The following is a 14,846-nucleotide window of genomic DNA, read 5'->3' as shown; positions in this document are numbered from 1 at the left end:
TTAGACCTTAGACACATTATTAAATATGTATAATTGTACAATATTATAGACAAATTGCAACTAAAATAATTATGCAAATTATTGCATTGGTAGTTAAAAAATGTACATCTGCAGTAGGTATCTATAACTATATAATGGCCTATGTAGTCAATGTTAGAAATAAAATAATCAAAAACACAATATTTGAAACAAATAATAATGTAATTCATGTATAGCATATTATCATCGACGTCTACTTATACACATATGGATCATGATAAAAGTTTTAACGTGATCAAATTTAGATGACAAAAAAAGTTTTTTTTTATTTATTTTGTCTTTGCCGAAAACTTAAATTTGGTGACACCTACCTCTCCTATACTCAGGTCCAGAAAGCAAGCATTTTTTTACTAATATTTGGTGAAATAAATATCATTATGTAATACAAATCTTATAGGATTCATGTTGCCCACGATAAATATATTCTGTGTGGTAAAGTTGATTCGCGTGAAAAATAAAATTGTTACTACTTACTTGTTTCTATAGGCAATAAGTTATGGGTACATTATAATAGATATATATAAAATTGTATTACTTATGTTATTTATATTATTATGTTATAACTTGTATTAATCAGTATTCGGTATCAACAGCAATAATACAAAAAAACGATATGATTTAACTACTTAATTTCATAAACAAAATAGATAGGCACAGATATCATAATATTATGTAGGTCCACAGCCACTCAATTAATGTTTTATGACATTTCTTTTTTAACAAATTAAATTATTTGACAATATGATTATAGTTTTGTTTGTGCCCTGTGGGTGTCTAAAACAAAAAATATATTACGGAATTATGTATGCAGTATCGTTAAGTGCATACGATTTTACCTAACCTTATCACCAAGCAGTCGTGGCCGAGCGGTTAAGGCGTCTGACTAGAAATCAGATTCCCTCTGGGAGCGTAGGTTCGAATCCTACCGACTGCGAAGATTTTTTTATAATCATCACATTCACATTCTTGACTAATGTTATTTTTTATCTAACGTAACTACATAATATTTTTAAATATATTGTACGTAATTTTAATCATTAGGTACAGTTAAAATATTTGTTCATAAATTATTGAAATACTATCTATCTTTTAAAAAAACCATATTTAAGAAACACATTTTTTTTATTTGTGATTTTTTGCTTACAATTGCGCCTTTTAGTAAGAAAATAAATATTATCAACATAATACAATATACGTCAATGACCGATGAATAAAAGATGAAACGTATTATGTTTTATCGATGGATATTTATAAGTTAATAAGTATCCATTTAAATTATTGACAATATTATAATGTCATTAATAAGTTATAAAAACAGAGAATTAATTTTTCTTCACTTTTTTTATATTCATGCCGAAATATTAAGAGAATGTCAGCACAATATTTGTTTTTTCTAAGACTCATTAAGATAAAATCGTTTTTTATGACTTTTGAGTTGCTAATCTTAAAAGTAAAATAAAAAAACTATTTATTAGGTACATAAATAATTAGAGAAAATAATATTTTTTATAAAATTTCACAAATTTAAATGGATATTAAATTTTTTTGAGACAATATTTAAAGAAATGTATACATTCTACCCTCTAAAATATTATGCTCGATAATTTTTGTAATGTGTAATTATACCCTAAGATTACTCAAAAACATAAAAAAAAATGAACAATAACTGTTTATACAAATGTGCATGCGCGATTATTAGGTAAGCATGTTGTTGCACATAGATATTAATAATAAAAGAATATTATTTAGTAATTAATCTTTATTAACCATTAGTATAATAGCAAAATATGTACCAAATCTATTACACTATGAGCCGATATAAATTCACTGATTGGTAGTTGACATTTAATTATTATTTCTAGGTATACCTGCTTGAGATTTAGGTTTAATGAGTAAGTAAAAAACCGTAACAATAGTGCAAGCAATAGTGTAATATTATAAGTAGAAATGTGAGTATATTAATAAAAATATAAAAGTATAAAACGATACCGCGTGGCCCGCAATTATTGACAATATTACTAAGGTTCGGTCAAGTGATAAAAATAATAATATTAAATATAATATACAAATTACATATATATTATAGTATACAACGCAATAAAATATTGGGTAAGGTTCTTACACAATAACTTGGAAATCTTTTACGGCCACACACGCACTGTGTCCGGGTGGTAATGGTTAAAAAGAATATGTATTAAAAAAATCGTCTGTTATACGCATTACATTGGCGTCTATTGTATTATTATTATTATGAGAAGACGAAAAAGAGCTGTAAACGTCTACCGCACGCGTTGTGTTTCTTAACTTTATTCATGTACCTTACCTATTATATTATTTAAGTTCCTGCACCCTTCCAAACATTTGATTCTTGTTTTTCGAGACACATAATAAGATTTGCTTTTGTTGTCAATAAACGCTAATGGAATAAATATAAATTTATGCAAAAATATAAAAATAAAAAAAATAAAACTCTTTTCGTTTGGCCACCCCTCAAATGTTTAAATTCAAGCGGATATGAAGAGTTAGAGCCAAAAATATTACTCAATCACGCTAGTCACAACCCGTTTGGACAAGCGTTCTCCTGCGCTTTGTATTTTTTTTATTGGGTTAGGATGGTAGACATGGTATGGTTAAATGTTTAGAATCACTCATAAATATATTCATACAACTAGCATAATATTACTAACTTATAATTAACGGCTAATAATATTACTCAGATTTTCAAAAATGTATCTCGGCTAAAACCTATAATAAACTATAATATGGGTAGACTACCTAACAACACTAAGTGTGCAGCATCACCTTAGCGGTACTAAAAATAAGGTTCAATTTCAACTAAACTATCATTTTTGCACCCTCACTCACATAACTTTAGGCGGTTAAATGAATCACCCCCAAATGCTGTCTTTACTGTCCAATATAGAAATTATAGTAAGCAGCATGTTATAGGGGTCATGCGGAAAGTTTAAAATTAAAATTCTTAATATGTCTATAAAGTCGATGAGCAGTCGTTCTATGTACATAATATTTCGGGATTGGACTTTAATGCATTCTAGATGTACTAACAATGCATGCAGGTATGCTGCAGCTATTTGACTATAAAAACAAAAATAAGAGCTTAAAAACAAAGAAATATATTATACTTCATTATTCTTGGTTTTGAATTTTTATGTATGTAAAATCATACTGATATTGGAAGTGAGTTTATTTTAAATTTAGATAGACATTTAAATATTAATTTTCTCTACTCTTATTCGCATTTATATGATCGAATTTATTAATCGTGTTAAAAATTGTATTTATAATACGATTTGCGATGAAAAAAAACATCGTTAAATCTGCAGGAAATATGCTTTTAGAGTTTATAATAATAATTTAAATAATATCCCTAAATGTGCTAGAACGCACACCAAAATATTTTAGTTATATTTCATTAGTAGCGAAGAAACGGATTTATGGCTTTCCGGGTAATAATTAACGTATAATAAAACCTAAAAAAAACAACAATAAGCTTATTTTTACACGCAAATGCGACGAAGCCCGAACCCGAATATATTCAACTATATGATTATGGAATTTACTGGTGAACATTTTTCTATAAATTTAATACTTGGTAAAATTTAGTAAATTGGTAAATTCTTTAAATCATATACCTACCTAACCAATTCCTGAAACTGTTAATGCCGATATTAATTTATGCGGTGATAAAAGTCATAATGATTACCGGGGTGATTACCTATCCGAAATTTTTGAAAATACTAAATATAGGATGTTCTGTGTATAAAAGACTATCGAAATATTGCATTAGTACCTACTATCTACATTATACTTGTAATATAAAGCCTGTGAAAAATGTAAAATGAGGGATCACTCGATTTTAACAACAGTAAAAAAAATCTCTTTAAAATACTTTTGAATTCACTTTTGCGCGTGCAGCAATTTTCCGAGACCACAATTATTCTACTCATAAGTGTTAATATCGCAACGGTACACGTGTTTGAATTTTACCTGGCGATCGGTGAACTCAGGTAATGCGTGTAATAGAATATGGACAGGAAGCCAAGCACCATGAGCGCCGCCACGCAGCGTTTCACGGAAAACGGACGACCGGCCATCATCCGTCGGTTCTTCAGCACTGTCATTTCGGCGGTCGGTGGCGGCCGATGATGCGTCGTTTAGACGGCGGTGGCGGCAGACGAAAAACGTCGGACGGTCGGCAACTGCATATGATGTCGCCGAGGCGCCGGCGGCCAGGAAGGTGACGGTCGTCGAGGACGACGCTCCAAAGTCGTTGTCGGGAGGACAGCGATAACGATGTCGGTGGTCGTCGGGGGCGGCGGATGTGGAAAAAAACAACAACGCGCCCGGCGACAGCTCCGGCATGGCGTTACGCTGGCGGCGCGCACAGTGTGCATGTCCGCCGCACGTTCGTACCGCGGCGGACGTCCGTTATTGCAGTCGCTGCTCTTTTGCGCTCGACCGTGCAGCGGTGACGTGTCGTTCGGACAGCGGTAGGCACTGCACAAATGCCGTCGTGGCGGCGACCGTGGTCAACTGACAACGATCAGTAGCATCCTGCGAAACACACAAAAATATACGAATATTATTAGGGATTTATCCTACACGATGTGATCCAATGGTATAGCCTGGGGGTGTTATAGGTGTTATAATTGGACCCCTAACTCCCCCCCCCAACAACGGCTGTATTCATACGAAAATAAATATGATAAAATATAAACTTTAAATATTTAAAAAATATATGATGTCATAATATGCGTTTCTACTTCATATTTGATATTATTATTATGAAGATAAATATTGCTATACAACGGATAGTGCTACAGTGTGAACCATCCATAAGCAAATATTGGCGCGGCGCCTGGAGTGATCCACACCAATATTTTCTGAGTTAGAACGGCATGAAAAAGTTGTACATTATATAGTATAATATTTTACTGTATACAATATGCGATACACATACTATCTAAGGAGATAAACCGTCAACAAATACTAATAAAAATGTGTAATGCACGCAGACTCGTCTGTATTATACTTAAATTGCTTATTAATTAAAAAATTCTAGTTCATTAACATGGATATATTTTCTACGTAGAAATGTATACAGGAGAATTCTCCACTTCGGGCAATGAAAATAAAATGTTATGCGAGAATTAGGGCAGTATATATGTGTAGTATATTAGAATTGCATTCGCACTGTTAAAATAATTATCCTGCAGTTTATTGATTTTTATATTTTATAAATATTTTCAAAAGTTAACTGAAAGTATGTGAAAACCAATTATTCATAAGATATTATTACGTGTATTATGGGATTCGTGGCACTCTATATAACTTGAAGTGGTAAGCACTCGTGTAAGGACATTTTCGATTTGCTATTGTGTATGACTATATACCCAGCGTCTCAGCAACTCGTAAATATTAAAAATTGTAAACGTTTGTTAGAAATAAAGAATCTATTGGTTCCGAAGTTCGATTTGTTCAATATTTGATCAATCCTTTTGCATTCAATAATCTTTGGCCCCAAAAATATTAACAGTACATTTAAATTTTCAATATTTAAAAAAAAACTACACCCCCGTACATATAATTTGAACCACACAGCATATTATAATAATATAATATTGTTATTGTTGTACGCCATTTAGATATAGGTTTATTGTTAAAACGTATAATGCAAATTACATTCCTGTAGCAATGCCAAGTCCGCTCTTGCCGGAATCTATTGTTATGTACTACCTATAAGCGATTACTCCCACGGCTTATTACATGCCGTTTTTACGAAGAAGAGCTTCTACCAACCAGGTACGAACCACATCACAGTTTTGCACGCATTCCGCAGTCCAATTCCGGGTAAACCAGGTGCAAACATATTGTAGGAACACAAGATTATTTACGTGGTGGTACCCTGCGGTATCCGAAGACCGGTATAAGCGATTAGGCACAGTACATAAACTGTTGGATAAAATATGAACAACATCCAAAATTATTTTGGGGTGATAGCCGATATTCGATAAATGATAAATGTACGAAACGTGTATATTATCTATACAAATAAAAATCAAATCGTATTGTATAATACGTGCATGATAGCCTTTATTTCAAAGATCAAATATGATACATTGACGTGTCCAACTGCATTCGTGGGTGATCGATTTTTTTTTTATCCAACCGAATTTAGCAACAGAGTGAAAGTGATGAGCGTTATTTTATCGCTATATTGCCATCTTGTCATCACTATATACCACGGTGTATTCGAGGTTGATCACTTGTATTCAAACATGTATCTATATACGGTGTAGAATCTACACAACATAATAATATGCTTTATGAATGGATACTATTTAGACTGATTTGGAATGTGAAATAATACCAATTATATACCACATTGGCCATTGATTTTGATTTTTTTACAAAATATTATTATTCTACAGAACATACATTAATGACACAACGTATGCTCACAGAATTAACACTACCCAGTGTATATTAGCTATAAATTTGAAATTAAATTATGATTTAACATCAACCTGCCCGACCATAACTGTAATTTTATCGTATTATCAAATACTCAAATTTCGATTACAAACTAAATATCAGAGACCAATCTTATAACAACTTTGGAAATATTACATATTGCCAGTCTTGTAAAGTACTTTAATTAAAGTATTTAAGTTAAAGTATTAAAATGCGCAATACATTTTAAAAACTTTCTCAAAGTAATTGTATTTAAAATCTGCAATTACTAATTTTTAAATACTTATTCATTTTAGCTTACATATTATTTTCTATTTCAGTTTTTATTGAATTATACTCAAACGAAAATTCTAATACTTCGACAAAAAATCAGATGTGTATAATGTATATACTACATTTTGTTAGTTACAGCAAATTATACGATGTACAATTCTAATAACTAAAATTAATGTTAAACATGAAAATCGGCTCTGTTGATTTAAAAGGTAAACATATGTATTTATAAACATTTTTAAAGTAGGTATTTGAAAGTATCAAGAAAAACTGTTTTAAGGTATTTGTAATCGTACTCAAATACTTTTTTTACTGAGTATTTAAATGAATACTTTAAATAATTTTCAAAATAAGTATATCTGTGTCTGTCTTCGAATATTTTTAAAAAGTATCTAAATGCCTGATACTTTGTGGTAGTATACAACGTATATAATCGATAATTTTACAAATAATAATATTTTATTCCAAATAATATTCCTTCCCCACTGATGTGGCCAAAACTTGTTATATATTTTTTAATTAGTCTTTATAGGTATAGCATATTTACATAATATGATACACATGATGTGTCGCGACTTCACGAGGGTTATAATTTCGACTAATTTTATTAGTCAAGCAACCATCGTCTTAAACAACAAAACGATATGCCAAAAAGCTGAAGCATAATCTTACTTTTAAATCATAGGTATAGAGATTATTTCTGAAAAGTACTAACTACAGATTAGAGTCTATATGAATAAACTTTGTTCATAAGTAAATAATACTTTTTGAACTTTCTCGCCTCTTGAGCCCCTGGATCTTACGTATATAAAGAAAACAATTTTTATCGTTTCCGTGAATTACATTTATATGTTTAGTATAATTATAGTATACTCCTCAAATTCCCTTTTACTCGGGTCATGTGTTAAGCGTTTGTCGGCAGTGTGGAGTTCAAGTCCATAATATAGTGGTGGGCGAATCAAAACCGGTATTTTATAATGCGTTTTTTAACACGTATAGTTCTAGACAAAATATTCAATGATTTGGGTCAACGGCGGTATCGTTGTATGCATTCTTTGTACACAATAAGGTGAGTAAAATTATTACAAAAAGCGAAAATTGGACAATGAAAATGTGTTAGTAACTGAAAAGTAAATTAGCAATAAATGCAAAATATTGATTAAATACTGTCTAATAAAAGGGCATAATATATGTGAATTTAAAAAGTCAGCACACAATTTATGTTATGGGATAGCGTTTTATTTAAGAATATGTATAAAATTCAAGGTAATAATCATACAAATATTATTTCGTTATATTGAACTACATTATTTACTTTATATTATGTATAATCTAATCTATAATACAGATACAAGTTAATTTTTTTAAGTACCTACTTAAATCTGCTCACTAAGTAAGTAAGCATTTATAGGCATCGAGGACAATTTATTTTTGAATATTTATACAAACGTATATAATAGTATATAATACATTAGTATGAAAACTTTGGTAGATTCCAGCCATGTTAAGTTATAATCTAAAAGTTGTCTTCGTGTTTTAATATACTATATTAGTAAATTTGTTAAAGTAAAATAAAATCACCTCAAAAATCACTGAGTAGTCAGATATTTCAATTCTCTTGTAATTTATGATAATCTAAATTAAGTTGGGTTAAATTGATTTGCAATAAACGAATAGCGATAAAAGATTAAAATAATGTAGAAGAACCAATTTTAAATTATGATGTGCCTACAACGTTTGTACGAAAATTAGAAAAAAACCATTTAACAAACGTATACATATTGAAATTTCAAAAAAACTTAACAAGATATGTTATTTTATATGTTAAAATTGAGTTTTGAAATACACCCCGGAATATACTTACTATAAACGGATGTTAATTAAATTGTATTATAATGTTATGTAATATTATAGCAACAGCTAAATAAATAATTGTATTTTATTGAAAATTATAATGTATTGTTAACAAATGTTATACATAACAATAATTGCATTTTACTTAATAATTAATAATAATAAAATAAAATTGTATCATAACATTTTATACAAAAAAAAAAGATGCGGTGTAATTTTTCTTAAATTATTTAAAATGTAAAGAAATAAATCAACTATAATATATAATACGTATTCATTATAATATTATGCACCCTTGTCTACTACTCTATTATTTTTAAACGAAGTAGTAACTTCGAATTTAATATAGATATAATAACATATTTTGTTGGTCAAAGAATTATTTAATGGTAACACTCACGCACCAACCAAACAACATCATGCCGGTCATCAATTGGTACTTTTCCCGGAAAAGCTTATTTTTCTTTAACATATAACATTTTTTCGGGGATTAAATCACGGAACATACATATACCAATACCATACCATCCCTTTTAGTATGTCTGCATGGTACCAAATAAAATACATGGATTTCGGAACCATTTATAAAATTTCACGCGAAGTCAAAGGTTAACGAGAATAATATGCACCAGTATTCGTTGTATTTAACTCAAAGCAGAATTTGGACATCCTACTACATTAGTTAGCTGCTTCAGCTTCCTTTCGTGGCTGCATTCATTGCACAGGAGAATTCATTTCAAGTCTTACATAGAATATTTAGACTCGTATTTTATAAATGAACAATAAAAAATAAATAGTAATAATAACACGTTTAAGATTTAATTAAATATAGCAGTTAGTGGGTATACCTATAACTCGTAGCTTATGAAAATAGGTACGCGTGTGGGTCTATTATTCAGAGGAAGCATATACTTTATTCCTTTGAGGGTTTTTGATTACCACTTGTAAACATTATACATAACATACAGTTATCCGAACCGTTAACTTATTTTTTTGCCATCATAAATTACAAGGGTTCGCCCGCCTCTTAGCGCTCCAACATTTTATTAAAATGTGTAATCTTATATCACACACACCGTGTCCCTATGTAGTTATTGTTGCACACGACTAATTAACGAACTTTTCAGTCATGGGTCTTGTGCGTGCATAGTGCAGATGGCCTTTCACTGAGTTTTTGAGGTTTTGAAAGGTCAAAACGCAACAGCACGTGCACATTTGCATTGAGAACAATAAATTGAACGAATGAACGAACCCAAGACTACATTCATATAGCAAAACACAAGAGCTGGTTTAATACCATAATTTACGTAATCGTACTCCTTATCAACCAAATACATAGTTAATTTAACGTTTCAAGTATTTTTACATAGGTATAAATATTATATATTATACAAGTACCCACTTGCGGTATTGGACATTCATTAGAGTTCTTGACGTTCTTGTGAATATATTATATAATAGCAACGGAGAAATAGTATACGTATTTTACGGAACATTTATTGGGTACAGCTACAATACAGCTTAATAAATAATATGTGTTTTTTTTTAGAAAATATATATTTTAAATGACCAACATATTTATATTTTGTGAATACGTTTTCCAATGGGAATACTTGGGAATAATATGAATTAAAAAAATAGTTATTTAGAATTTTCTATACTCTACCGATATATATTCATATAGACTAATAAGTACCTATTATATTTTTCAGAAAAGGTAAATGTTTTCACTTTTATAAAATTTAGATAGTAAATACAAAATATGTAACCGTGCATGTCTACCGTATATACCACAATACAATAATGATCTATATTATAATATAATGTACTATGCACAACGGGAGAGACGGTATAGGAAAGAATAAAGGTTATAAGATATCCAATCAGAGGAGAGCTAAGCCCTATATGCTCGAAGTGATCAAATGTCTTTTGATTAGTGCTATATCTACATTATAGCGTAGACCCGTATTATACCTAATGCCGATACTTTTGAAGTCGTACGCCCAGAAATTTCCGGCCGACAAATAGTCCGGATGTAAGGGTTCGTACTCCCTTTCTGCATAAGTTCCGGCCTCCCACACATTGAAATAATTGGCATGTTGCGGTTGGGCACATTCGCGTTCCACGTCTGTTTTGAGCAATATACACTAGAAACCGGATGTTTATAGGAACGCGCACGTTGTTAATATCGAACGGTAAAGGTGGAAAGAGCTGTTAGACTATGTGATGTATATAAGACGTGCAGGGTGGAATGGAACAGAAATCAATTTAAACATGTTCGAAATATTTTAAACGCACTTTTATTACAAGTCACCACAAATACGACGGTTAGATAAGGTGGCCATACATATACATATTATAATGTTTATATTATATTTTGAGTTTTCATAGAGAAGAAAAATATTAATTTTTAAACGAATAATTATAGTAACAATTCATTCGTTGGTATAAATCGTAATAATTATAACTTTATTGTAAACAAGATCATACATCGGTCGAACTTGAACTAAAAAATAGGTTTTCAAAGGTCAACTTAGAAATTCCTCAAATATGTAGCATTCCAAAATTAAAAATAATTTACTGCTTAACATTATAGTAATCCATAGGTACCTATAATATAGCGAGTATAAAACTACATATCAATTATAAATGTATAAAAAGCATAAAATTATTAGGTAATAAAAAATGAATTTTACTCTTTCACAAACATATAATTTATAAACGGAGTTCCTATGATAATTCGTTCTAATACATTTATATTTTCAACTACACAGTACACATAAATAGTAATAACTCCAATCTATGGTCCCTCTGTGTTTAAATTACACTCATACGTGTCATGTTCACCACCCAAGATGTTCCCACCTACCAAAAATAATTTAATATGAAAAGAAGAATATAGTTTTTATAATACATTTTGAGTCTTGAGGCATTCATTATACAACAATGATCATTAAACACATTCAAGTGCTTTTTCAATTGGAGTTAAAAAATTATATCTATCTGCCAATATATATGTATAATTATTATATTTTGTAGATTGATTTGTTTTTATTTATAAGTACTATTTTGTATTTAAGTAAAAATGTTTTATAAAAATTGGTTTAGACGGACTTTTCGATATTATATATTAAATGTATAGGCCAAATAAGAACCGTGCATGCAGATGTAAAAAAATTAAAAGATGTACATTGATATGTATTGATTGAATGTAATAGATGGAAAAGTATATGGATTACGAGGTGAGATAAGAGGATTAACAAAGACTGAGAAGATTTTTTAAAAGATGGATTAAAATTAATAACAGTACAAAAAAATTGTTTTTAATGTACCTTGAAATGTTTATTTAACAATTAGATGTGTTTTATAAATTCATCATTTACAAATGATTATTTTAAGATAGATATAGCTAAATTTGGGCGCAGGAGGTACAATACAAATACAAATATATACATATTCACGTAAATTTAGTTGTAATAAATCAATATCCAGTACGAGTATTCAGAATAGAAAACATGTATATTTACGTATTTGAAAATTATAAATTGAACTATAGATTATTCAGTATAATCAAATGTAAAACAGTTGACTATTAGAACAAGTGTCACAAATCATGCGGTAAGTACTCTGGTAAAATATCGGACTGCACATCACGCATATAATCCCTCCAGAATTTGTGTAGGTACCTCTATTGAAATGACCGTGTCGTATTTTGATGATGAATGGAAATGTGGGTACACAAGTAATCCATATCACATCAATCATTTCTCAAATAAACCGCATGATCTGCCATTGAAACCAGAGTTCCAAAATATAATTAATAACATATTATTAATAATATTATAATGTTATTACTTATTAGTTATTATTATTTAATATCAACACTATTTTAAACATTGTTTAACAGTATGAATACAACAGGAATATGTAAATAAACATATTATATATATTACAAATACATGCGGATAAATTGATAGAATATTATATCAGTATCTACAATATTACATAATACGCTGACGCTAACGCATTGCGACTACATTTTTTCACTCATTAGTCATTATACACTTTGTCGGTGTTTTACATCATTTTTTTGTTTGTATTTTGGAAAACAACCAACAGACGACAACAATGTCATCTAATTTCCGTCTGAAAATTTTCAGGTGCCAATAAATATACAACGCTGTTTACACGTTATAGTTTGGCATATTGTCAGAAAGTTAAATAAGAATGACAGTAGTATATATGTATACAGAATATATCCTGCGGGTGACATCAACCAGGTCATCAAAACAATATTGTTATGATATTATGATATAAAAATAGTAGACATTCTGTGAGTGTTAGACGGAACAACCAGTAACTCTTATAACAATTATGATTATCTGGTTCAATTATAATATTAACAGTTAAATATAATAAATTTTACTGCTCAAAACATAAAACTCCTTTTTATCTAGCAAATTATGTGCTAATAGTTTTATTTAAAAATAAATTTGGTTTACCAAGGACAACGTATGAATAACTAAGAAAAAAGTTAATTTAAAAAAAAAATGAATCCAGGGAATGAATGGGTTAAATACTCTTACTTGTAAAGTTATAAGATAATATTATAATACCTATACAAAAATACGTTTTCGAGCATAAAATGTGATATATATTTTTACAGAAAACAACGTGAATTTATATCGTCTTTGTATAAAAAATATAACCAAGAATTAAATACAGTAAGTCAAGTAAGTAAAATTGTATACAATGTATTCTTGAAACCTTTAGTATATTAATTTAATCTGTAAGTATATAATTTATATTGGGGCAAATTAGGTAGATTTTTGAAATTATAATAATTTTATATTCTTTTAAAGGAATTTTTTTAACCATATTTTAAAAAATTTCATTCAAAATCACTTTTATAGATAAAAAATTGTTTTATATATATGTAGTTTAAAAAAAAGCCGTATGTATATAGCAGCGTTTCCCAATCTTTTTGCCTCTCGGCACACTAGTCCTAACCCATATTTAAACGTGGCACACTTGACAGTTGACACTGCCTTATAAGTTTACTGTATTTGTTTTATAAATTAGGACATTAAACATAGGCTTCAATCATAGGTTGATCAATCAAATGGCACATTAAATAGTTGTATATCAGTATATTAATAGTAAATAGTTTAAAATTATGTGATAATTTAGATACGACTAATACAATTTAATTTTAAAAAAAATAACAAAAAATAATTGTTATTACACTATTTACTTCATACTACATAGAATATATATTTTAATATACAAGAACATTAATCGGAACACTTTATAAGTACAAATCAGCAACTTTTACTTAGGAGTATAGGTAGTTTACATCATATGATATATTTTATATTTAATTATAATTTGTATTACTTGATAATATGTTGTAGGTAATTAGTAACCACATAAAAGAATATTAATTAAGTCATAACTCTTATAAAGCCATAACAATAAGAATAATAACATTTGTGTTTGTTACGTAGTTTTACACGACTATAAGGTGTTATTATACGCTCGTTTATATGCGTAATATTTTTGAACGAAAGTGGGTCTCACTGCAATGAAAATCATGACCCTTATTATTTGATGAATTTTTTTTTTTACTATTTTAGTGAAGGCAGTTACAGATCAACATAACGATTTATTGATCCTTGGGGAATAGACGTGACGCGTAGGTGTAATCCTGTTGTTTTTGTTGTTTATAGTTACTAAGTTTGTAGGAAACAGTTACTAGTTAAGTTACTAAGATAACAAATTACATTTATTATAAAAATATGAATAATTTATGATTTATACATAAACTAAAATCAATTATTAAATTATTATTATTATTATTATTTAATTATTTAATTATCTAACTTTTATACCGAAACTAAAAACTATGTACCTATAGTTACATACATATTATAAGCATTTTGTATTTTCAAATCTTATAGACATAACATAATTATTATAATATATTATATTATAATTATTTATTATTATTATTACCTACCTACTTCTAGAACGTTTTTCTATATATTATGAAAATCAAAATTCTTAGGAGGTTGTAAGCAGCTGAAAACATTCGCTGAGAATATATTCAGCTCATCAACACGTCAAGTGATAGTTATTACCGCAGAAGGTTCACATAAAAATAATATGGACCTATTATGTCATTG

The 14,846-nt window shown here is 29.1% G+C and overlaps 1 protein-coding gene and 1 non-coding gene across 2 annotated transcripts in view; one reads left to right on the top strand and one right to left on the bottom strand.

Moving 5' to 3' along the window:
• Positions 1 to 14,846, bottom strand: part of LOC111040371 (bifunctional heparan sulfate N-deacetylase/N-sulfotransferase-like) — a 47,705-nt gene that overhangs the window by 19,986 nt on the left and 12,873 nt on the right. The window contains exon 2 of the mRNA XM_022324264.1: positions 4,048 to 4,614. Coding sequence (XP_022179956.1) covers positions 4,048 to 4,181 — 134 coding nt within the window. The 5' untranslated portion in view covers positions 4,182 to 4,614. The remainder of the gene's footprint in view (positions 1 to 4,047; positions 4,615 to 14,846) is intronic.
• Positions 892 to 973, top strand: Trnas-aga. The gene has a single exon. It is a non-coding gene; the product is annotated as a tRNA-Ser (tRNA).

This window comes from Myzus persicae, unplaced genomic scaffold (genome assembly GCF_001856785.1).
Source record: "Myzus persicae strain clone G006 unplaced genomic scaffold, MPER_G0061.0, whole genome shotgun sequence".
Lineage (NCBI taxonomy): Eukaryota > Metazoa > Arthropoda > Insecta > Hemiptera > Aphididae > Myzus > Myzus persicae.
The sequence above is the reverse complement of the archived record's forward strand: the minus strand, read 5'-3'. Positions and strand labels throughout refer to the sequence as shown.